Raw genomic sequence first — 26,196 nt, forward strand, 5'->3', positions numbered from 1 at the left:
TTAAATATCATATTTATTTAATTTTTAATCATTATAATAAACATCTAAATACATCATTCAATTAAATATCAAATTTTGTAAATAAATTAAATGAACAAAAAGTTTCTAAAAAATATTTTTAAAAAAATTAAAACATATGAATTAATAAATAAATTTTAAATCTTAAATTTTGGTTTCAATATTTTTTATAACTACCAAATTTATCATATTTTTAAATTTGATTTCAATCATTATCTTAAACTAACAATCTTATCATATTTTAAATTTTAAATTTTGGTTTCAATATTTTTTATAACTACAAAATAAAATATATTTTTAAATTTAATTTCAATCATTACCTTAAACTAACCATCTTATCATATTTTAAATTTTGGTTTTCATATTTCTTATAACTAACACACTTAATATATTTTTAAATTTGATTTCAATCATTATCTTAAAATAACAACCTTATCATATTTTAAATTTTAAATTTTGGTTTCAATATTTTTTATAACTACAAAACAAAATATATTCTTAGATTTAATTTCAATCATTACCTTAAACTAACCATCTTATCATGTTTTAAATTTTGGTTTCCATATTTCTTGTAACTAACAAATTTAATGTATTTTTAAATTTGATTTCAATCATTATCTTAAACTAACAATCTTATCATATTTTAAATTTTAGTTTCAATTTTTTATAACTACTAAATCAAATATATTTTTAAATTTGATTTCAATCATTATTTTAAACTAACAATCTTATCATATTTAAAATTTTAAATTTTGGTTTCAATATTTTTTTATAACTACTAAATTAAATATATTTTTAAATTTGATTTCAATCATTATCTTAAACTAAAAATCTTATCATATTTTAAATTTTAAATTTTGGTTTCATAATTTTTATAACTAACAAATTTATTGTACAGTTAAAAATTATGTTTCAATATTTTTATAACAAAATTTAATTATTAAAAATTTTAGTTTAAATATGTTTTGTAACTAAAAAATTTAAATTATTTTTAATTATGATTTCAATATTTTTCATAAGTAACAAAATCAATATCTTTTAAATATTTTTTTCGATTTGTTTTTAAAAGTTAGACAAATATAATATATCAATATTGAAAATTCATTGTTTCACCAATTTAATCTTAATTTTAACAATCTAATCTATTCTTAGTAATAACTAATATATTTTTTACAAATAAAAACAATACTTAACATATAAATCAGAAAAAATTATAAAATTTCACTAACATTACAAAACAACATTACATTACGAAACAATTTAAATAATAATTGACAAATAACAAATTTCCAAATAAACAAATTTAGAAAAAGAAAAATTGAAAAAAAAAATTATTCAACAAAAAAACCCATACGAATCAGCAATCCATATGACACATACGTATTGGCGATCCCTATGAATCATACGGACTGATGATCCGTATGGGATTTTTTTCCAGAAAAATGTCATTTTTTTGTTGAAGAAAAAGAAGAAGAATCACAGCAGCACGGGAAGTGGAGGAAGAAGAAGAATTGCAAGAAACAACCATGAACATGAATGGTGATAAGAAGAAGAAGCGTCGTAGGAAGAAGAATATGAACAAGAAGTGTCGTAGGAAGAGCAAGACAAAGGGTTGTAGGAACAGGAAGAGGAAGAAGAAGGCCGTAGGAAGAGAAAGAAGAAGGATGCACGTATCGTATGGACGAAACTGTAGCTTTATTTATATTATTAGGGTGAAAGACATTTTTGCCATTTCACCCTACGTGCAGGGTGCCCCGGCAAAAATGCTGGGTGCACCAAGTAACACCCTAAGATGGATCAGTGCTTTGAAGATGTTCGGTTTTTTTGTCTTTTTGGTCGAAAGATGCTTAGGCATTTTAGTCCCAAAGTGAAAAAAAGCCTTTCGTTGTTGGACATGGTGGCGCTTTGGTACATACTTTTTTTTGTTTTAAAAACTCAATGTTATTTTATAATTTGTCACTTGGAGGATGCTTTTTTTTTTTTTATCTTTTTCTTAACTATCAAACCAATCTTATAACTTTAATGGATTTTTTTTTCACATATGAAGTTGCGTTTGAAGATGTAATAAGTGTTGCCTGGCTTTTCGGCCTCCCTTCGAATAATCCTCTATCTTTTTAATTTTTTGCTCTTTGAGACCTTTTCACCCAAAAAGTTGAGTGTAACCCGGTAGATACCAACAAAGAAAAACCCATAAATTAAGTGCAGGTTGTATAATTTTTCTGTAGGAGAAGTGTTTTAGTAGGGGGAAAAACATGTCTAAAGTTTTATGATGATTAAACAAGTTTTTAAATGATAAAAGTAAAAATTGTCATGTTAGTCTTTTGCATCAATTTCATTACATTACTAGAGGAAAGTGGAACTAAAGTCATTAACCTTAGTCAAAATCACAACACACAATTATATATTATTTACAAAGTTATTAGATATTTATAACTTTATTAATCAATTATTCATTACACTAAGATTCGACTATGTAAAGTTTATAGAATGAGGAGAGAACATGTGGAAGCCACAAGACCTTTGTGTCTATTTCTCTCCTTATGAAAAATTTCGGTACAAGAAGATGAGTTTTCCTCATCTAAGTGCATTACATAGTTGCATTCATGCACACCCGATTAGGCAATTAGTATGCATATTTCCCAACGGATACCACATATTTGGAATTTAGGGCCACTCCAGGCGGCAGGGTCTTGAACTTGTCCAAATTGGGGTTCATGCTTGCCCCACGATCAATTCCCTTTAATTATTTCATTTTTGTTCTTTTGCTTTTTAGTGATTATTCCATAACTAATATCCACACATGACAAAAACAATTGGGATGCGTATTTAATTAGATTGATTTTAAATGAATATATCATCCACTTGAAGATTATGTAAGAAACAAAACCCAGTTGAGTGCCTTTATTTCTTTCAAATACTATGAGTATTTTTTATAAAAGACAATCTTATTAGAATTAAATACATTTTTTTTTCAAAAGTTAAATAAAATTATATGATTAATACAAAATTTTATCTTTGAATTTAACATAATTACATATTTAAAATTAAAATTCAAGATCATTCATTAAACTTGAAAAACTACCATATATAATTTAGACGGCAGCTGAGTATAGCCAATTATCCTGTACTTTTGCTATGTATAATAATTATTGCCACCTTGCCTTTTGAAAGCACTAAAAAGTTTGGAATGCATGATATCGATCATCTAGTCTCCTTTGTTCTATCTTTGTCCTTCAATAAACTACACCACTTAAAATTTGAATGATTTTTCTTCCTCTCTTATGAGTCTTATCAAACTCTTAAATTAAACTGAAAACATAATTTATTTTGGACAATCAAATGATTCAAATGTTAGATTATAGGTATAAATTACAATTATCAATATCATATAACATGATTGATAAATAATTTTATCTTTTAAGTATGTAGTTCTGGATTCAACATCTGATTCATACATATGAAAATGTATGTATCTATCGAAAAACATTAATTCCTTAAATAAATATCAATACCTCCTTAGATTACTTTTTAACTTTCAACTCAGAAATACATTAGTTCACACAAAAAAATATATAAAATTACAATTGTACAAGCCTTTGTTTGGGGAATTATCTAGGTACGCCAACCTTCTCACGGCGAGTATAAACTTTTAGATTTAGAAGTTAGATTGTCTGAATATTCGCTGATACTTTGGATTCAGGATTCATATTCTTTTAAAGTTACCAAAAGCTGTAGAAAAAAGTTAAAATATCTAGTAGACATTTTCATAATTATCCACTATTGTTATGAATTTTCTTTATATTTTAAAGTAATAAACTATATCTTACATTCATTTCTCAAGGTAAGGAGTGCAACTTATTCTCAATATTATTTTCTAAGGTGCGTGGGGTGGGCATTTTTAACGGTTCAACGAAACTAGGAATTTTATGCTGGCAAAACAGAAAGTGTCTCTTGCTTATTTGTACATTGTGTATCCCCTCGTGTATGTAATTGTGGATTGGTTTTGCTATTGTTGGGTCTAAATCGTCCATAGCAATCAACAATTTTAAGGAACCAAAGTTACCAAACCATGGATTTAGAAGCTTAAAAACAACTTACATAAAATTAAATGATTTTGTCAAAATGATCGAGTTTATCGTTTGAGATTGAAGCCATATTTTTCCAAGGACAGCTTAAAAAAAAGGTAATTTTCGGCTAAAACTAATATGCATTTACCAGTCATTCAGAGCACTTAAAACATATGCAAACCCAAGTTTGACAAAATGATGGATTAATTGGAATATCTTTTTTATATGGAAAAAGCATCTGATCTTAACAGTTTATATGTACCATATAATCTAGTACAAGCGTTGAAGTTTCATAAAAAAGTGTAAGCGATGAAGGAAAGAAAAGTAACTACTACAGAATGGTTCCGGTGACTATAGAAAGAAGATCGATACCTAATTTGCATACATAAGTTTGTTTCTGGGGTAGAAATCTTTCTTTATATATTCTAAGAAAAACACACAAAAAATGTTTTCTAAATCATTTATAAGAGCATCTTTATTACTAAGTTCTTATTGAGTTCTTATAAGTAACAACTTGCTTTTGTTGAATTCTTCCATTAGTGAGAAATGACGTGGCTGCCGGCTTGAAGAATTGGTTCTTATATAAGAATTCTAAAGATTTTTGTCATCATAAAAATAAAATTTCTCTTACTCAAATGTAGTGTAGAGCTCATATTGATTATACCATTAGAGTAAAATATGGAGTTCTTAAATCTTAAGTGACAATAAAAGTCTCACAAAAAGTGTGTTAAGAACCCAAAATGGGTTCTCCAAGTAAAGTTGTTCTAATAATCTTGTACCATTGTACCTATAAAATGGTATTGAGTAATTTTCTTTTTTATAATATGATATCTTGTTTATCATCTCCTTTTTCACTGCCTTCTTCTTTGTTGCAGCGAGAATAAATACATATGAAGATACTTTGATACTTAAAGTCATAACTGTTTCCAATATAATAAATGAGAATGAAGAATGTGTTACTTTGAGAATTTGGATCCATGAGTCTTACCTTTAAAGTTAATGATAGTGCTATGGTTAGATGCTGATGAGATTGATAGTGATTATATTACTTTTAATAATCTATTTCCTTTAATTCAATGGTTCGCTTGTGTATGATGAGGTGTTTGGCTTAGACCAATGGATGTTCTGTCTATGATGGTAAACATATGTAAATGTCTTAACTTTTGTACATGAGATGTTTCACTACAATCAAAATCAAAGGAGTTTTTAACCATACTCTTAATCCTGAAGACATGGCAACAGGATCGGATAGGGATGAGTATTGTCTCCCCAACATATACCTGTCCCGATACATGACGGATTAAAATTTGTTACCTCATCTCCGTACCCGTTGGGTATAGGGTATCTTCGTCCTTGTTCGATCCTCGGTTTAGATTTGTAAAAAAATTATATTGAAAATTTGATTTTAAAAAAATTTGATTGTTACACATTTATTTTTAATTACTTGTATTTGCAGCGCATTTGTCTACAAAAATCATCAAGAAAAGAATATTAAATTATTTAAAAATTATAAAAAATTAACGAGTAATTAATAAAATTTTAATAATTTCATCATCAGGTCGGGTACGGGAATGAGTATGGGACGAGTAGTGACATTCCTGTCTCCGACTCCGATCCCGATTAAAAAAGTCGAATAATCCCCGAACTTGTACCCGGCCAATTCAGATATTTCTTGGCAAAATCGGTTTGAACGGATACTCACGAGTACGAATTTCATTACCATGCTTGAACAGTGACCTGAGATCCCCTCTAGATACAAATCTTATTCAATTTTGACAATAAAATTCTAGACATACATCAATTTAAAACATTTTTTAAAGATAAAACTTGATGAAAATTCCCTACTTAATCACGTTAGGATATTTAGATTATCTAAATCTGAAGTGTCTTAAAGAATGAAAAAAAACATATATAGTGTGGGTGACCCACTAGCTTTCAGAGAATGATTTTGGGAGTCTCATGATGAGTTGATGACCACACCACCGAACACAAACAACTCTACTGTGACAGATCTATACAAAACTACGCTGATAGGGACTCAAAACGGCACCTTTATCCATACTAGTTCAACTGTGATTAAAAATATCTTGTGCTGGTTGGTCACCAAGAGGTGGATGAGTTGTACCCAATTTCCTCATCAACGTCGTTGTTGAACTAATAGTACATTATTAGATCTTTCAACAGGTGATGAATTCAAATTAATACTATATTTAATTATGCGTGTATGTTTACTTTAACCAATCCAATTTGGTGATTAATACAAAAAGGTTGGAAGGTCAAAGCATATTAAAATATCATGAAAGCTTAGATTGTAGGTTAGCAAAATACTTAACCTAATCAACCCATCTTTGATTGTAGATATCCCCATCACAAGATAACCATGATTTTGGTCTTTTGCTTGTAAGTGAGTTATATCCATTGGCTTAATTTGCTGGGTTCAAATAAGAATTGTTTTGATGTTATCCTCAGCATCCATTTGGTTTGGTTGCCAAGTTTCATATTTTTTATTCGGTTAAGAAATTACAGTATAAGTAAAATACTTTTATTAAAAAAGGAAGATATATTGTTAATAGCAGTACATTTTTATTTAGAACATATTCGACAAGATATTTGTTAGTGTTGAGCTAAGCTAACTATTTTTACTGACCAAAAAATTTGTTTCACTGTTTGATAAATAATTTTTTTAATAATTTCTTAATAATTTTTAGTGTTTTTTTAAAATATTATTTAAAATGTTAGTTATTAATTTTTTATATTTTCTTCTATTTTTATCTTTCATATATTTATTTAGTTTTTTAGTTATCCTTTTTAAATAAAGAATTTTGTTAAGCAATATTCTTAAAATATTAGTTAAATAATTAAAAAAAGAAAATATTTATTATGTAAATTATAGAAGAATGTAAAAATCAGTGGGAGCGTAATTTTTTGCTTTCCAATAAAAACATTTTTACTTTAAATTTTTTAACAAATTCCTCTAGGGCTTGGGTTAACATTTACATTAAATAAATTATAATTTTTTTATTATTTTTTATTTTATATTTTTCAGTCACTTCAAAAATTAATTTTATTAAAAATTTATAATTTAATAAGTTAATTTTTTAGTTTGTAAGCAGTGACTCACTTTTTGAGTTTTCAACTAATTTTTTAACTTGTTTATTTTAATAAAATATTATATTTATTATATATATATATATTTAAAACTTTTTTGTTTTCTTACTATATGCCTGGAAACTAGAAAGGCACCGTGCAGTTCTGAGAAAGAGCCAATTGAATTATTTTTCTCCTTCAACAGTCTGACTTTATGAGAATGAGTGAAAATTAAATTTTCAACTTGAAGCTAGATTTAGGTAACTGGGCCATTCTATGTTGCTGCTTTATACGGAACGAGAAGAGAACCATAGTTCACGTTACTCCAATTCAGAATATATGGAATTGGAAGAAAAGTCACTTTATTATTAAGAGTGAAAACAAAACCAAAAGCGAAAAAGTAAAGAATAAAGGAATGAGGAGGAATGTCAATTTTGAGTTATCACTTTTAGTTCGTTCTTTTATTCAAAGAAAGGACTAATACTACTAATTTTTCAATAAGGGTTTGAAAATTTTCAATTAGTATATCTTAATATACGTTTTATTGTATGCTCTAAAAATTAAAACACTTAATTATTTCCCCACTCATGGTTTTTTTTTTTGTTAAACTATCGTTTTCTCATTGTTGATGATTATGCCTTCATAACTTATGGATAAGGAATCAAATAATGTGTGTATTTAATTTATTGATAAACGTTATTGTACGAAGCTGAAACATTTCAACGTGGTTTTAATAAGTCAGACTGAGAGATATAAATACCATATGCAATGGAAAAGGTACAATTCTGTCAGTTGGTGTGTGAGACATTTCAGCGTTTTATAACTTACATAATGGGTATTTATGCTGCTCAAAATATGAGGTCAAAATAGTACTATAAATTACCTTTATTTATCACAAATTTGAATTATAGTACTATTAATACAATTCGTTAAATTTATAATGTATATTTTTAATTGTGAAATGAGATTACCTTTAAAATATAATTTCTATATTTAAAGATATTTATTTATCACAATTTTGAATTATAGTATAGTTTATAAACTGAAAAATATTTATTCATTACAAATTTTAATTATGTAAACAATATTTATTTATCTGATACAATTCAAAAACTAAATTCTAGTTAAAAGGAGGTTGCAATAAAATATCTAGAGTGTTACACCAAAAAAAAAAATCTAGGGTGAGAAACTCAAATCACGATTTGAAGAACATTATTAATTTTAAAGATGTCTTAACAAACAATTATTATTTCACCTTAAAATTAGTAATTTTTATTCTAGGGTATAAAACAAGCAAGGAATTATATATGTCATCACGTTAGTATTTACAAGTTCAACAGTAAACTTAGCCATTAAGAGTTAACCACTCGCGTTATTAATGGATTAATAAACCATGGACATGATTTCGAAATTTACTTAAATATTTTTTTTTTGTATACGGCGAAATTTAGTTTATTAAAGTCTGAATATTCTGTAACAAAAAAATGGAAACATAAAATAATAAATAAAAATATCCGGAAACATTAAAAAAAAGTAAGTAGCAAAATTCATCCGCAACCAAAAGTATAATAGAGTAATAAATTGATACTTGAAAAATAAAAAAAATAAAATTTAATTTCTAATTATAAAAAAATTGATAAATTAATCATAACTTTAATAATTAAATTTGATTTTTTTTTAAAAAAAACTAATTTATAATCACCTTGGACACGAAAGTTGCTTATTTAGGCTTTAACAAATATAAAATTAAAATCCAACCACTCCACCCAATTTCTTCTTCTCTCTATCTAACATCTTCCAATTCCTTTCGCTATCAGTGTCTTCAAATTTCCCTCGTTTCAGAGTGAGAGAAGCTCAAATCGTTTGGAACGACGTCATTCGGCGAATTCAAAGCTCGTTGAATCATTCGTCGCTCTCTCTTCAGAAATCGAGACTCCGCTTTCACTTGTATATCTATCTTCAAACATTGTTCTTCGCTACAAATCGAAGCCACTGTTGCGGTCAGAGGCAAAAAGGTTAGGTTACTCTCTCTCTCTGTTCTGCGCAAAGCGTTTCCGAAAAATGCATCGGAGCGAAGGGTTCTCGTGTGCTCCGATCGAGGAATCGCCGGCGGCTTGATGGAAAAGGTGCCATTTTGCGCTCCGGTCTTCGCCATTCCATGGAGTTCATGGTTCGGTGTTGTAGCTCGTGCGCGCTATCCAGATTTCGTTTTAGCCTTCGATTCGCCATTGTTGTTTTCGAGGTGAACTCTCCTACTTCACGAGTTTATGATTTGTTTTTTTTTTTGTGTTCGTTTTTTTGTTTAATTTTAGTTCAATGTTGTTCTAGCGTCTGTGTCTTTGGATTTTCTAAGTAAGCTACTGAACTATGCTTAGGATCTAATTTGTAGCTGAAGATTGTGAGTGGAGATTTAGAAGAGAATTGATGTTTGAACGTTATATTTTCGGACCTGAAATATGTCATTTATTGTTTAAATGTTTTTTTCTCGAAGATTTTGTTCTCTGTAACGTATATTTACATGATTTGATGAGGTAAAAAAAGAGAGAGAAAAATAAGATGAAGATTTAGGTTGTGTTTGATTTCTATTTTTCAAAAACTGTTTTTAGTTTTCAAAATGCTACTAAACAAGGTTGTTCTGGTGGATGGTGGTGCAAGGCACAAAGTCGAGTGTGAAATTGTGGGAGAGGTTGAAGAAAATGAAAGCAGGAGAAGAATATGAGAAAACATCTCTCAGCTATTTCTGTTTTTTAGTTTTTAAAACACTTTTTTTTGGAAATTATTTTCAAAACTTGTTAGTTTTTGGATGAGAAATTGATTGCTAAGTAGTGAAAAATTGTTTAAGAAATATTTTTTTTATTAAAAAAAGTGAAAAGAGAATCAAACATGTCTTTAGTAGCTTCATAGTAAGTAACATTGAGCTTATCGGTTCAAATTTTGAAGTTTCTATGTTGATGATATCTTTGTAGCTAGTGTTTCATTGGCGTTTTTTCATATAGTCATTGCTTGAAAGAAAAAATTATTAAATTAATAAGTTTTGTTTCATATTGTTTGTTTAATATATTGCTTTTAAGAGTGTAAAGTGTTGACAGTATAGTTGCTAAAAATGGATATCTATTGTTAATTCCTGCTTCAGATTGTATTGATATTGGCATGGTTGGAAGTCAACAATGCAAAGCTCCAAGAACACCAATTTCAATGGGGAGGTTTGGAAGGGAGGATTGAGAACATTGCCTCACACTCTTGCATACATGACCAGATACTTCAACAGAGAAAGCGACCTGGTCGCAAGGTTTATTCAGTTACCCCACAGGTGTATGAGCCTGGTCTCTCAAAATCCCGCCAGCATAAAGGTAGGGCACTACTTGGTGTATCAACATCATTGGAGTCACAAGGAAATGAAAAGCAACCTATTAGGATATATCTAAATTATGATGCTGTTGGTCACTCCCCGGACAGGGATTGTCAAAAAGTTGGTGATATTGTCAAGGTGAGTGTTTAAAATGAATGAGAAAAAAAAAAGAATTCAGTGTTAACATTGTTATGCTCTTTCACATATACTCTTGGTACAGTTAATCTTAATCATTAGTTTTCTATGAACAGCTTGGGGAGCCTCCCATGACTTTTCCTCCTGGTTTGCCTTCTTGTAACCCTCTTGCTGATCCTCCAGTCTTTGGTGATTGTTGGTATAACTGCACTTCTGAAGATATCTCGGGAGAGGACAAAAAACATCGCCTTCGTAAGGTTTGTTGTGATCCCACTTCTCTCTCCTTTCAATTATGATTTATTTCACTAGGTTGATAATAAAAAAGTCCTACCTGGTGCCATATAGAATTAAAGATCTGGCTATATGTATAGTCCAGAGAATGGCCAGATGTGGGCCTATAATAGGTAGCCTTTCCTTGCATTCAAGAGGATGGTTACATGGCTTGAAACTGTAACTTCTGAGTCACATGGCAACAGCTCCAACCGTTACACCAAGGCTCCCTTACATTTGACCATTAATCTTATGTGATTCTGTCATCTTTGGCAGTTTTCTATTTATTGTAGGGCATGGTGTTGCTAGAGCTATAATAATAGTTGCAGTACTAATATTTACATGAAGATTGGATAGAGATATTTATCATTTGTAGAAACTTATTGTAGGCATTAGGTCAGACAGCTGACTGGTTTAGGAGAGCTTTGTCTGTTGAGCCTGTCAAGGGAAACTTGAGATTAAGTGGGTACTCTGCATGTGGACAAGATGGAGGTGTGCAGCTTCCTCATAAATATGTTGAAGGTATGATTCATTTGTTGCATGCCTTTTGTTGAAAATGTAGTTCTTATAATGCTTGTAGTTAACGGTACTTGTGAATTTATGGAGATGACCTTTTTGTTCACTTTCCTAGAGGGAGTCTCTGATGCTGACTTAGTTCTCTTGGTGACTACAAGACCTACAACTGGGAATACACTTGCTTGGGCTGTGGCATGTGAACGTGACCAATGGGGCCGTGCTATAGCTGGTAGATTATCCTATAGCTGTGTTGGTTTAAATGGTGGTCTTTATCTTGCATTTGGGTTGCTTTGGACCTGAAAGTGCCTTTTTGTTTGTGTGTGTGTGTGCAGGACATGTTAATGTTGCTCCTTGTCATTTGACAGCTGAGGCAGAGACTTTACTTTCAGCTACTCTGATACATGAGGTTTGTTTAGTTTTTGTGGATAGAAGTGATGAGATTGGAAACATGGCTGGTAATTTTGTGGCTCTGTTGATTGTGTTTGATACTTTTCAGGTTATGCACGTTCTTGGTTTTGATCCTCATGCCTTTGCTCATTTTAGAGATGAAAGAAAAAGACGCCGTATTAAGGTATTTGCTGCTTGTGTCGTATGATTTTTTTCCCCTTACAATAGAATGGTATATTCTAGATATATAAACCATTGGTTTTCAAGCATACTTTACTCCATGTCTGGTTATTTGAATTTTACAATGAGTAACATGACAACTTTTCCCTTCTTTAGATATAGATAGTTGTTTTTGTTCCCCTTATTGTAATTTAATTTTATTATAGTTTACTTTGTTAGACATGAAGTTTGGAACACTTGATAATTCAGTTTGTATTGATGGGGACAAATTTTTATAGTTCTGGAGTTTGCATACACTTTCAATATCATTGATTTGTCTTTAACATGAGGAACTTCAATGAGTGCAGGACTTTTTGGGGAAACTTTGCAAATTTGTGACATTTAACCTAACCCTTTTCTTTTTAAGCGCTCCTTTTCCATTTCAGGTATTTACATGGTCACATTTTGGAAGCTCATCATTACTTGTCTTTACAGGTTACCGAACAAGTAATGGATGAAAAGATTGGGCGGACGGTAACACGTGTGGTGCTTCCTCGTGTTGTCATGCATTCTCGACATCATTATGCGGTAGTTGCTAGGGAACATATTCTTTATAATTTCAATGTCATTTTTGCTTTTTATATTTCCAATGTGATATTCATTAGAAGATTAAACTAATGATTGATGAATGTTTTATTGGCAGGCATTCTCAAGAAATTTTACTGGCCTAGAGTTGGAAGATGGTGGAGGACGTGGCACATCAGGTTTTTAATTTAATCATTTTTTTTCTTAGTGTAACTGTCATCCTCCTTTTCCTTTGTTTTTGCTCTTTCCACTGGAATGCTATAATTTTATTACATCGGTAAACTGTTTTTGCAATTCCTGGAGCAGGCTTGAATTTCATTTAGAACAATTTATTTGTGTATTTAAATTTCCAATCCATCATCCTTCCTCTCAACCTTTTTTGTTTGTAAGAATATTACTATCCCAGTGCTTAAGTCCAACCAATACTAGTAGTAAGACTAGTGAAAGTTGCAGTATCACGTTTATAAAAATATGCTCTAGTGACATGAGTTTTATGGTTTCAAATTTATATATTATGTGCAAAAAGAAATATTGAAATATTTTTCCCTTCTTGGTAAGATTATAAACAAAGCATTAGCTTTCAATTCTGTTGCTTTTTCCTAAAAGACACTAAAAATAATCAAACAAAAATATGGGGAAAAAAAATGGTTTCTCAGAAAATATGATGCATGATGTTTAAGTGCTTCTACCTACCAACAATTTCATTAATCCAAGTTTGGTAATTGGCTTACAGGGTCTCACTGGGAAAAGAGACTTCTGATGAATGAGATCATGACTGGTTCTGTGGATACCAGATCTGTAGTTTCAAAAATGACATTAGCTCTCTTAGAAGATAGTGGATGGTACAAAGCCAATTATAGCATGGCAGACCGACTTGATTGGGGTCGCAACCAGGGTACTCAGTTTGTTACCTCCACTTGCAATCTCTGGAAAGGGGCCTATCATTGCAACACAACACAGTTCTCAGGTTGTACCTATAACAGAGAGGCAGAGGGTTACTGCCCAATTCTAACCTACAATGGAGACCTTCCTCAGTGGGCTCAGTATTTTCCTCAAGCTAATAAAGGTATGCATTTTCATGTATTCATTTCTAATATTTAAGGCTATGCAAATCTGTGTATGATCTTGAACTGTTGATGCCTCCCGTCTATTGTCAACCATTGCTCAAGCCAGATTATTTTTATATGTTTATTAATGGAAGACTAGCCAGACAGCCCAGACTTTACAAATTCCAATTAGAACATTATAGTAGGATGGATAAGAGGGTAAGGTCAAAGTGGGTAAAAGGTGGACAGTTAATGGTGTAACAGAATTAAAAGTTAGTTACTGTCGTAAGTATGAAACAGAATTATATAAATAGGAGGGGGCAGTTGTAGAGGCCGGGGGAATTTAAGAAGTGGAAGGAAAAGGAGAGCCAAGGATTTTCAAATTTCCTCTTGGAGTGCTTAAGGGAAAGGAACTCCCTGAATCTACTTATCCTGTATACACCCTATTCTCATTTATATCTATCTTCTCTGGACAGACTTGAGGAGGAATGATAGAAGTCTCGTATCTTTTACCTTCTTTTCATAATCATATTCGTTTCTTATCTCTGGTCTTGTTCTTGCAGACTGTCGAGCAATTGTTGTAGTTTCAAGGCTGCTATATTCTAATTTATTTGGAGCTGTTTCTTTTATTGTCTTATTAGTCATTGTTTTTTTTTGTCATTTGTTGGAAAAGTAAATGGTTTTAAAACTAAATGATGAGTTTACTAGTGAAATTGAAATTTCGTTATTCACTTGTGTTGCAGGTGGACAATCCTCATTGGCTGATTATTGCACTTATTTTGTTGCATACTCTGATGGATCATGTACAGACACTAGCAGTGCACGTGCGCCTGATAGAATGTTAGGTGAAGTTCGAGGAAGTAACTCTAGGTCAGATTTCTTCTTCAAATTTATAATGTGGTCTGTTTTTACATGCAATTTAATATAAGACAAGGTGAAGGAATTCTAAATGCTGTTCCTTTTCATGCAGGTGTATGGCCTCATCATTAGTGCGCACAGGATTTGTACGAGGTTCTCTGGCCCAGGGAAATGGTTGTTATCAGCACAAGTGTATCAACAATTCTTTAGAGGTATAGTTTAGAGTTTTAATAATTAGGCAAATGCTGTTTTTCTTAAATCTGTCCATATTTGAGTAGAGGATACTTCATTAATATTTTGGACAAATTGCTACCGCTTCTTGTCTTTTCTCTGGCCTCTATTTGAATTGATTCTTACACTTCCCTTCTCTTTCCTTTATTGAGAATCCACTGAAGCTCCTTGTTTCATACAGGTTGCTGTGGATGGTATCTGGAAAGTGTGTCCTCGGGCTGGTGGACCCATTCTGTTCCCTGGTTTTAATGGTCAATATTTACTGTTGTTTTGCTTGTTTACACATTAATGTTAGATACCTAGTAAGTTGAGGGCTTGTTTTTTATTATATTTTGCAATAGGCGAATTAATCTGCCCTGCATATCATGAGCTCTGTAACTCAGAACCAGTGGTCGTGTCTGGGCAATGTCCCAGTGCATGTAATTTCAACGGAGACTGTGTTGATGGAAGGTGCCACTGCTTTCTTGGATTTCATGGTCACGATTGCAGTAGATGTATGCTCTCGTTTCCCACAGTCTTAACTTTAGTAATCTTTTTTGCTTTAACTGCTAAAATACTACCTTCTGTCTAGTGGCACAATATAGTTTTACTTTTCCTTCTATTAATTCTTGCTCTTTTCACTTATCCCAGGTTCCTGCCCCAGCAATTGCACTGGCAATGGCACGTGCCTCTCCAGTGGAATATGTGAATGTAAAACTGGCTATACTGGCATTGACTGTTCTACTGGTAAACTCCAAATTCTATCAGTTTCTCATATTTTTTATACTCTATAATATCGTTAGTTTCTTTATAATCTAAAACATACCTTGTAGTTTCTTGCTTAAACTGTAATAGTAGATAAATAACACCAACCTTGTAGCATTAGTAAGGTAATCAGGGATGAACTTTTGAATAATATTTTACGTTGTTAGCCAATATGAAGGATATTAGAGTACTTGAACATATTTACTGTATTTAGGATAATTAACCTGTTTTATGTAATTCATGAAGGCTTCTAGTTTGTGTACTCCCTCCACCACCCCTGAATTTCTTAATTGCATTTACATATTAAATAAAACAGAATTAGTCAGTCTTTTTAAACAATACTTTTAGTTGGAAAACATTTATTTAGTTATTGTCCAACCATAATTAATTTGTTGACTTGTCCCTGATATTACATGCAGTTGTCTGTGATGAGCAATGCAGCCTTCATGGTGGGGTTTGTGATAATGGAGTTTGCGAATTTCGCTGTTCTGACTATGCGGGATATACTTGCCAGAACAGCTCCATGCTCCTCTCCAGTCTTTCAGTTTGCAGAAATGTTCTGGGAAATGATATTTCCGGGCAGCATTGTGCTCCCAGTGAATCTAGCATACTACAGCAGCTAGAAGAAGTGGTTGTCATGCCCAACTACCATAGATTATTTCCTGGTGGGGCTAGGAAACTATTTAATATATTTGGCAGCTCCTACTGTGATGAGACAGCTAAAAGGCTTGCATGCTGGGTAAATTATATCTTTCATGCCTTCTTTAGATCCATCTTTTTCCTTTTGTAATGTAGTATTTTAATTTTCCCTTTACTACTTATTTCACACATTTTGATGCATTGTGTGTGACTTTCCATCGGATAAAACAATAGCACATACCAAATTTAGTTGGTTTTAATATAATATATAATATATTGACAATGGCTATTCCGTTAGTCACAAGGTAAACCTGTTTTCCGACTAACCAAGATGCTGATCCTAACATGTGCCTTTTGAGGATGGCAGAATCATAAACTATAATTCATTCCTAAATCGTATAATGCTTAGTAACCCTGTCTCTAGAACTTTGACCATTAGGTGGTAATGTTGCTTATTTGACTAAAGATCTTGGTACTTAATTTCCAGATCTCAATCCAGAAGTGTGAGAAGGATGGAGACAACCGGCTACGAGTATGCCATTCTGCATGCCAGGCTTATAACCTAGCATGTGGAGCTTCACTGGACTGCGGTGACCAAACCCTTTTCAGCAGCGAGGGGGAGGATGAGGGTCAGTGCACTGGCTCTGGTGAAATGAAATTGTCATGGTTAAATCGACTGAGAAATAGTTTTTCTTTGAGAAACAGTTCCTCCAAAGGAATATCTGTAAGATATAGGCAGTTTTAGCTTCAACTGTTTTCTCTCTTTTCGGGAAGGGGGGGTTTGGATTGTAATTGTGAGAGTAATTGGTGGCATGTAACGTCGTAGATTTAGGTCCCTTGCTCATCCAAAATTGTCTAGAAAAATGGGGGATGAGAAGGTTACAGATTTGGCTTTCGAAGAGAGCCTCTTGTAGAGAAAATTGAAAGTCTTTGGAATTGGATGCCATGAGGGAAAAGAAAACGAAGCTAACATGGTTAACTGACTTTTGGCCGAAGGCCATCAAAAGGGAAAAAAAATGCTTCAGCCTTTTGTTTTTAGTGTATTTGGAAAAGACCTTTCGAGGATGCTTGTGATACGCTCTGACACTCGTGATTGGTTGAAATTTGTAGAAAATCATCAATTTTAATTTTTTTATTATTTAATGATTCTCGCTCCAAATTTAAAAGTGAAATTCACTGAAAATATTGTTGATTTTTAATAAATTTCAGATTATCACAAGGGTTAAAAAATAGTGTAAGCTAACATTCCTCCCGGTTTTTTTTTTGTTGGTTTCTACGCCCTGTTCAAGGAATAACTTGGTGCTCCGAAAAGAGTATTAGAGTGAGAATAGTAGTATATTAGATATGAAGTAAATTAGAACACGTTAATTTTAGTAATATCTTTTTAGAAAACAAAATTCGCACTAATCATCAACTCAACATTGACAACTTTTGAAAGCAATTAGTATCGAATATTCATGATAAACACTAAAATTGATTAACAAAAATGACTAGAATTAAAGTTAAAAAATAGCATGGTACACCAGAAGAGGAAATTATAGCTGGACTATATTTCTGTCCTATTGACAAGAGATAGCAAAAACAAACAAATATATACATAATGGTCGGAATTGTAGAGTTAAATAACGTAGCGAATGGTTATGGAAAAATTAGTTGGAAGTTAAAAAATTAATTAGTAGTTAGAAGCTGATGATTGGAAGCTTTTAAGTTAGTTTATTAAATTATAAATGTTTAATAAAATTACCTGACAAATATAAAATTACATAAATGACATATTTAAAAAAAGTAATAAAAAATTGAATAAATATTTGAAAGATAAAACATAAATAAAATAAAAAATTAAAAGTTAAGATTTTAAAAAATATTATTTTTAGTGATGTTTAAAAAAATATTAGAAATTATTAAAAAAGTATTAGAAGTTACTTAAAAAAAATTATTTATTGAACTGTCAAATAAATTTTCAAACTGATAAAAAATTAAAAACTAACTTATAACTTATTATTAGATATCATTAATTGTGGGATCTAATAAGTTTTTCTACTTATTTTTTTTCATATCTTTTCACTGTGGCGCCTCTTTCTTCTGCTGTTTGTCATCTCTACCTTCTTTCTTGCTGTCACGCCTTAATGGGATTTCACTACGAAAGGAAACTTGCTTTCTTTATATTTTAATTTCTTTTAATCATGTGAATTAATTAGAAGAAAAGTTTTAACAATAATAAGAATAAGAAAGTGATTCCAAGCGGGAAGAGAGCATAGAAATAACAATTTTCAAGAATAGAAAAGTAAGTTAGAATAGCATGCTTTCTTTTAAAAATGGAAAAAATAAATGAACACTTCAAATGCTATTAAACACCCAGTGAGATAGAGACAAATATAAGTATTATAGGATTTATGATGTGATAGGAATAAAAATATAGAAAAAATAAATAAAAGATATTGATCAGGTATTTAAAATGAAAGGATGTTTATTTATTATTATTCTTTAAAAATTGTTTAGTTTGGAGAATAATAAATAATTCTACACTACAAATTATCTTTAATTCTCCTCATTAAACTTGAAACTAAAATAAGGAAATTTAACTAAATTTAAAATTTAAAATGGAAGACACCAAATTAGATCGATTCCTATTGAATTATCATAGAGATTATATTTGATAAAATTAACGATAAGTTAACTTAACACTTATAAGTTATAAGGTAGGAGTTGAAAAGTTAGAAATTAACTTATTTAATTGAAATTATTCAACAATATTAATTGATAAATGTGAAATCACATAAAATATATATTTAACATGTTTTATATTTAAATTTATTTTTAATACTAATATTCTTAAAAAGTAGGATAATATTTTTTAATTTTTTATTATAAGAAAATGGTTATGACAATCATTAATATTTTGCATGAGAATTGATGGTGGAATTACAAAGTTGTTATGATAATCATGTTGTTGAGTTTAGGCGTGGAGCCTCATTTGTGGGAAGGGTCACTTGATGAGTTTTATTTAATGCACAGTTGTGTTAGTGGGTTTTAGGCGGGGGATTAATTGTGTTTTTATTATGTGATTGGAATATTAGATTGCATATGAGTAAATTTTGGTATTTTTTATACCCATCAATATAAATTCTTTGTTCTACCAAAAAGAGCAACTTATTTTAATAAATTATTTAAGGCAACTTATGAAAAATAAATTTGTATTTCAGAGAAACTTATTTTAATGAAAGTAACTTTAGTGAAATAAGAATCACCAAACATATTGTAAAATGTAAGTATTACCAAACTCTCGACGGACACTTATTATTTCAATTACAATTCTGTCTTGGCTTATTACATTACATTATCTAGAATCTATGATCATACTCATAGTTTTATTATTTTGGTCTATAGTATAGTATAATTTGGTGTATCCACAAATATTTTTTTCCATGTAGATATTAATGAGAAGGGCAAAAAGTGATAACATAATCAGATCCAGAACAAGTGCAAATGCTTGAAGGGTCATCGTAAGCGTAACTGTAAGCCGCGGGGCACGCATTCTTAAAAATCTTCGAATAACGCGTCGGCGAACACGTCTGCGGCGAGGAGTGATCGCCGGTGCAGCAAAACTCCGCCGTGTTGAACGCCGCGCATGCGCTCTTGCACGCCACCACTGCGCCGCCGCCGTCTTTCACCTGCAACTCCGCTGGACACGCCGGGTTCAAGTCCTCCGAGCACCCCGCGTACTTGCAGTCACCGGTTCCGCCGGTAGCCCGCACGCCCACGCCCACGTTGTAACCGTCCACCAGGCTCACGTCGTAGAAGTCCTTGCCGCCGGATCCGATGGTGAACTCCGCCAGCGTCGCGGGCGGAACGCCGCCTCCTGTGCACCTCATTCCTCCGGCGCAGTATCCGGTTAAGCATTTTCCGTTGCCGGAGGCGTCGAAGTTGCACCCGGTCCGGGGCCATAAGCGGCCGGACCAGCCCGACGGGGCGGTGAGCTGGACCGATGAACCCGGCGCCATGGGAAAACCGCCGTCGCCGATGGTGGCGGCACCGTTGCCGGAAAGTGTGCCCGGCCAAACTGTGTAACTGCAATGATTCTCCAGGGTAAACACGGTGGCATATGCTACATTGCCTGCAAATATATTCATGCATAAATTCATTGTTTAATAAGAATAATAAATTGTAATTTTACACATATTTCCAAGGAACTCATGTATAAAAAAAACTAATTTTATGCTAATCAGAAAGTTTTATTAATATTATTTCATTTTATTAATTTTAAACAAAAAATAAATTTAATTCTAAAATATCCTTAGAACTTGAGTAAAAAGGTTATTTAAAATAGAATTAAAATTAAATAAAAAATATTTTATAAATGATAACATTAAATATAAAAAATTAATTGAATTTATTTATATTAAAATTCACATAATCTGCTATTAATGAGAATCTAATCCAAATTTTAATTTATTTATTATTAAATTTTTAATGTATTTATTATTAATTTTTTTTACCTCACATGACAAACATAATATGCGATTAATGGGAATCTAATCCAAATTTAAAAAAAAAATCCAAAATGCAATTAGCAGATCGATCATAAAACTTTTAAATTATAATTATGAGAATTTTAATTATCTTCAATATACCGTCAATTACTCAGAAATTAATTATGATAAGTATAAATTTTAAAATAATTATTATAAAAATTAACAAATTAATTAGATTAGAAATTTGTATTACAGTTCTAAAACATACAATATATTAAAATACTATAATTCTTTGGTTTCTTTTCCGTAAAAAAAATTAAAATTCTATGGTTTCTTTAGAGCATACAATATATAATTGATCTCAATGTTACGGAAAATAAATGTAGCTGGTGTGGAAGACCTTTAGTTCACGGCTGCAGTCACACAGTTTTTTAAAATCTTAATTACAGTTTTAGACAATCTAAAATGCATTCGACTAAAATTTAAATATTATAATCACAATTGCAATTAGAAAGAGTAATTTTATTTAAAACCTTAGCATATATATATATATATATATATTTGCTAGTATTAAGTATTAACAATAATTGAATGGGAAGCAAGGGGATCATTGTTTACCTAATATAAAGAGGAGCAGGTGGAAGAGTGCAGAGGTTTTTGAGTTTGGGATTAGGGCCATGATTTTGATAGAAAAACAAGTAGAGAAGGTTGAGAATGGAAAATGGAGAAGTAGGGAAGCCAATTTATAAGTATTTGGAGGAAGTTATGAAGTAGTTCTTATTTAAGAATTGGCCTCAATCTTTCTGTGAGAAATTTAATATTGTTGGTCATCATCTTGTTATGGGATGTGCCAACTCCAAGAGTCTTGGTTATCCACATACATTTGCCATATGTAAATAACTGACCTTTAATAATTATAAATTCTCTTGAAAGAGATTTTTTTATTGGGTTTGACTGATGAGTATCCTTAGGATATTGCTTTTAAGGAATTAAAATAAATATTTCTTATGAAGATTATAAAAAAATCTAAAAAAGTTATGAGTTATTTTATTTTATGTATTTCAATAAAAAAATTATTCTTTTAATTTCTTAATTAATTAATATTCTAATAACACTTATTAATATTTTCTATTTTATTTTATGAATAATACATGTCATATCTCAATATCATAATCACATTTTTATTATCTTTTTCTTTCCTATCACATTATATGGTAGCTATACTTTTTTTTTTCTTTCTAAAAATAACTTTTATTTTTTCTCTTCCTTGATGTCATCTAGTACGGTGATATGTTATTTTTTCCTTTTTTTATTATTAATGAAACTTACTAAAGCTACCCTCAACACTCGCTCATTTTTTAGAAAGAATATGTTAATAAAACTTACGAAAATTTGTTAACGTGTAGTCACTTGTTTTTTTAGACGGGATATTTAATCAGCAAGTTACAACTTGGATTTTCCAAAAATCTACCCAAGATTTATAATTTGTTAAAATACTACTCTGAAAAATAAATAAACGCAAGTTATTATATCCCTTTATTAATACTTTTAATAGTTTCTTTTACAAATTTTTATTTAAAAAAGTACCTCATCTCTTGTTCATATGCTCAAATTAATTGTATGTTCGGAATAACTTATTTATGATGTATTTTGACTTATGATATATGTAACACCCATGGATTTACAATTATATTTGCATTATCAAGCTCAAGTACATCATCCAATAGGAAATTAAGTCTAATCTCTTGGGTCCATATATATCCAGGAATGAATCGGAAGAATAAAGGATGAATGAGTACCCTCAATTGTTTTGATTTAACAAACAAAGCGATAAGTTTCTCAAGTTAGAATAAGCAACACGTTTCTTTATAATAAAATGATGACTTTATTTTATAAAACGACGATAGAAAAATGCTTCCTTTTATATTATACGTATTGCATCTATAGTTTATATGCTTAGTTTCCAAATCCCAATTTTCCAAAATGAAATTTTTACAAAGAAAAAAGATAAGGAGTTGGTAGTTGAAGAAAAAAGATAGAGATTGTGAGGTTGAATCTCTCTTACTAATAATAATCAACATCAAACATAGTTCATGTAAAAAACATTCAAAGGTGCAATATCTAGTAAATAAAACTATTTTTGAGTGCATGAATAGGAAGATTGGAAGAAGAAATTGATAAATGTAACAAATTATATGATAAAAAATAAGAAGAAAAAACAAGGTAGAAGTGAGATCGAAGAGATGTTTGATATTTCCGATAATAATAAAAATCCTGCTCAAGTTACAACATCTACAAAATGGTGAAGTTAGTAGCTCTTATATCAGACTTTTTTCATACACGAAGATCAAATCGCTATCAAAAACAATCATATCCTAATGGAGAGAATGGATATTGCTTATACCGTGATTAATGTCCCAAATTTCATCATAAAAAATAAGATTATTAGCCAACATTTTAACCCAAAGAGAATCTTTGTTAGTTATTAGGCTCGAGACCAACTTGCCCCAGTAACGTTACATTCATGAGGTGAGAATCTTGAATGCCCAAACCTCCATCCTCCTTAGGAGAAGTCACAACAGATCAATTTATCAGATTGAAATCCCTTTTGTCTCTCCAAGACGACCAAAGAAAATTTCTAACAATTCTGTCCATGTGTGCTATCTGTGGTTTATGAGAATTAAACTTGTATAATTTAAATATAAAATTACATAAATGACATTTAAAAAAAAATAAAAAATAATAAATATTTGAAAGATAAAACAGAAATAAAATAAAAAATTAAAAGTTAACGTTTTAAAAAATATTATTTTAAGTGATGTTTAAAAAAATATTAAAAATTATTAAAAAAATACTTAAAAATTTATTTATTGAATGGTCAAATAAATTTTCAACTAATAAATAAAACTAAAAACTAACTTATAACTTATTATTAGATATCATTGTGGGATCTAATAATTTTTTCTACTCTTTTTTTTTCCTCTCTTTTCACTGTGGCGCCTGTTTCTTATGCGGTTTCTCATCTCTACCTTCTTTCTTGCTGTCACGCCTTAATGGGATTTCACTACAAAAGGAAACTTGCTTTCTTTATTAATTATCTACTTTAGGTACAAACAAAGTAGCAAACGAATTTTTTGGGCGATGTCGAGAGGGCGAGGGAGGCCGAAAAAGACGGCGCCATCGTCACCGGCGAGCCAAACAAACATTGTTGAACAAGCGATCGTGAACAACCAAGATGAAGATTCAACAAAGCACCAAGTTGTGGAGGAAATCGAAGTTGTCGATGACGATTCATCTGTTTCAATGCCAGAAACCCTTATTCCCAAATTAACATGTGATGCACAGGGTGATCTGAAAGAAGAGAGGAAATTATGGATAGATGTTCTCAATGATAATAGAAACCCTGCAAAAGGAATGGCGATTGAGTATGTTCAACCAACCTTGGTGGATGGGGAGATTGAAATCGCTATAGATGAGGAGGATATCGTGTCTGAGAAAAAATTCTGGGAAAATGCCTTGGTCATGTATGTCCTTGGTGGAGAATTGAGCATGAATGGGGTAAAGCATTTCATCACTAAAGCATGGAACTTTGTCCAACTGCCTGCTATCTATTACCACGATGATGGCTATTTTTTGTTAAAGTTCAACACGCACAAAGACATGGATGACGTTATGTTAAGAGGCCCTTATACAGTCAGAAATATGCCCATGCTGCTTAGAGAATGGAAACCGGGATTCAACCTGAAACAAGATATGCTGCGAACATTGCCGATCTGGATACAACTGCCACAGCTGCCACTCCATCTTTGGGGAGCAAGGAGCCTTGGTAAGATAGGAAGTGCCCTTGGGAAACCGATAACAACGGATGAGTGCACCGCTAAAAAATATCGAGTATCGTACGCTAGGATATTGGTGGAGGTGGATGTTACTCAAAAATTGCCAAATGATATAACCATCAGAGATAGCGAGGGAAAGAAACTAAAGCAGCCTGTGCATTATGAATGGAAGCCGATGTTTTGTGATAAATGTCAAAAGTTTGGACATCACTGTGAAGAAGTGAAAGCAAAGAAGGTCTGGCAGATGAAATCCAAGCAAGGTAGCACTTCTCACGCTCAACCAAAGGAAAATAGCACTGGTTTGTATAATATAGAAACTGTTGACAATGGCTTGGAGAGTAAAAAAAGTGTTGAAAATGGGCTGAAAAGTACACAGGCTGCTGGAAAAAATGCAGGCTCATCTGGTGTGAAAGGTACAAACAGTGCAGATTTTCAAGCGAATACATCTACAACTGTCCTTAATTTGGTAGCATCTGGTGATATTGGGAATGTGGCTGAATATACCCATGAGTGGTCTAGCAGGAGAAAAAACGGTAAAGATAACGGGAAAAAAATTGTAGTTGATTGCACGCCTAACTTGATCCGATGCACGAATGGCTTTGAGGCACTAGAGGATTTGAATGACCCTCTAGTGTATCAAGATGGTGCTCCATGATAATTAGCTGGAATGTTAGGGGGCTTAATAATGTAGGTAAGCTAAAGGAGATAGGCTCTCGTCTTCTAGAGCTTCGGCCTACGATCACGATCTTAATTGAGACAAGGGTAAAACAAGTTAAGGCTCGCAATATTCGAAATAAACTCAGGTTGCAAGGTGAGTTTTTGGACAATTATTCTAGCCATTCCAACGACAGAATCTGGTTAAATTGGGATACTAACAAGGTTACCATAAAGTATATTAGGGAGACAAGTCAACTGCTCCATTGTGGCGTTTATGATCTGACAGGTAATTTTCTTTATTGGATCACAGCGATCTATGCCCTTAATAAGCTGGATCAGCGTAGAACTTTGTGGACTGATATCGAATGTATTCATGGCAATCAACATGGTCCTTGGGTCTTGCTTGGTGACTTTAATAACGTTTTGAAAGCTAAAGATAGAGTTGGTGGTAATTTGGTCACCGAGTCAGAATATGAAGACTTGGCAAAAATGATGCGAAATACGGGAACTTTTGAAAAGGATAGCATGGGTGACTACTATACTTGGTCGAATAAGCAAACTGATGGTATGATCTATTCTAGAATCGATAGGGTGTTGGGGAATGTGGAATGGTTCCAAGACAACATGGACACAATGCTCCAAATCCTGCCTCCGAGCGTATCGGACCACACTTTACTTTGTTTGGCTGATCCAGGGAATACTACAGGTCGGCAATTTCATTTTAAATTCTCAAACTGTTTGACAGATTTGAAGGAATATCATAGCACTGTTAGTAATAGTTGGAACGAACCATTGAATGGTAGACCGATGTATGTGCTTTGGGAGAAGCTCAAACGGCTCAAACCTGCTTTGAATAAAATCAACAGGCCTCTGCATCATATCCAGTCTAGAATAATGGAGGCTAGACAAAATCTGCAACATGCCCAACAAAGCCTTGTAGAAGATAGATGGAATAGCAGTAAAATTGATACTGTTAAGCGGTATACAGAGGAGGTTATCAATTGGAATTCCCTGGAAGAGAAAACATTACAACAAAAATCCAAAATTGATTGGCTTCGATTGGGTGATGGAAATAACTCATATTTCCATGCTACCATAAAAGCTAAAAAGAGTTCCAAAAGGCTGAATTTGCTGCATAAG

The 26,196-nt window shown here is 31.7% G+C and overlaps 2 protein-coding genes across 2 annotated transcripts; one reads left to right on the forward strand and one right to left on the reverse strand.

Annotated features, from left to right (window-relative positions):
- The first annotated feature begins 8,921 nt into the window (after positions 1-8,921).
- Positions 8,922-17,229, forward strand: LOC100807772 (leishmanolysin homolog). The gene is made up of 17 exons (XM_041009267.1): positions 8,922-9,414; positions 10,306-10,659; positions 10,773-10,913; positions 11,316-11,448; positions 11,558-11,671; positions 11,775-11,848; positions 11,939-12,013; positions 12,484-12,576; positions 12,692-12,752; positions 13,307-13,639; positions 14,363-14,489; positions 14,590-14,689; positions 14,890-14,959; positions 15,050-15,202; positions 15,339-15,434; positions 15,872-16,191; positions 16,579-17,229. The coding sequence occupies exons 1-17, from the start codon at positions 9,331-9,333 to the stop codon at positions 16,834-16,836; spliced, it is 2,586 nt and encodes an 861-aa protein (XP_040865201.1). The 5' UTR covers positions 8,922-9,330; the 3' UTR covers positions 16,837-17,229.
- Positions 17,230-19,355: 2,126 nt separating this feature from the next.
- Positions 19,356-21,277, reverse strand: LOC100808305 (pathogenesis-related thaumatin-like protein 3.5). Its single transcript, XM_003545239.5, has 2 exons — positions 21,182-21,277; positions 19,356-20,205 (listed from the first exon to the last, which is right to left on the reverse strand). The coding sequence occupies exons 1-2, from the start codon at positions 21,240-21,242 to the stop codon at positions 19,526-19,528; spliced, it is 741 nt and encodes a 246-aa protein (XP_003545287.2). The 5' UTR covers positions 21,243-21,277; the 3' UTR covers positions 19,356-19,525.
- Positions 21,278-26,196: the final 4,919 nt, after the last annotated feature.

Source organism: Glycine max, chromosome 14 (assembly GCF_000004515.6).
Source record: "Glycine max cultivar Williams 82 chromosome 14, Glycine_max_v4.0, whole genome shotgun sequence".
NCBI lineage: Eukaryota > Viridiplantae > Streptophyta > Magnoliopsida > Fabales > Fabaceae > Glycine > Glycine max.

Coding starts and splice junctions, on each gene's coding strand:
- LOC100807772 (XM_041009267.1), top strand. CDS start 9,331: ATGGAGTTCATGGTTCGGTGTTGTAGCTCGTGCGCGCTATCCAGATTT. Junction 11,672..11,774: donor ATGGGGCCGTGCTATAGCTG/GTAGATTATCCT, acceptor GTGTGTGTGCAG/GACATGTTAATGTTGCTCCT. Junction 12,753..13,306: donor TGGAGGACGTGGCACATCAG/GTTTTTAATTTA, acceptor ATTGGCTTACAG/GGTCTCACTGGGAAAAGAGA.
- LOC100808305 (XM_003545239.5), bottom strand. CDS start 21,242: ATGGCCCTAATCCCAAACTCAAAAACCTCTGCACTCTTCCACCTGCTC. Junction 20,206..21,181: donor CCTGCTCCTCTTTATATTAG/GTAAACAATGAT, acceptor ATATATTTGCAG/GCAATGTAGCATATGCCACC.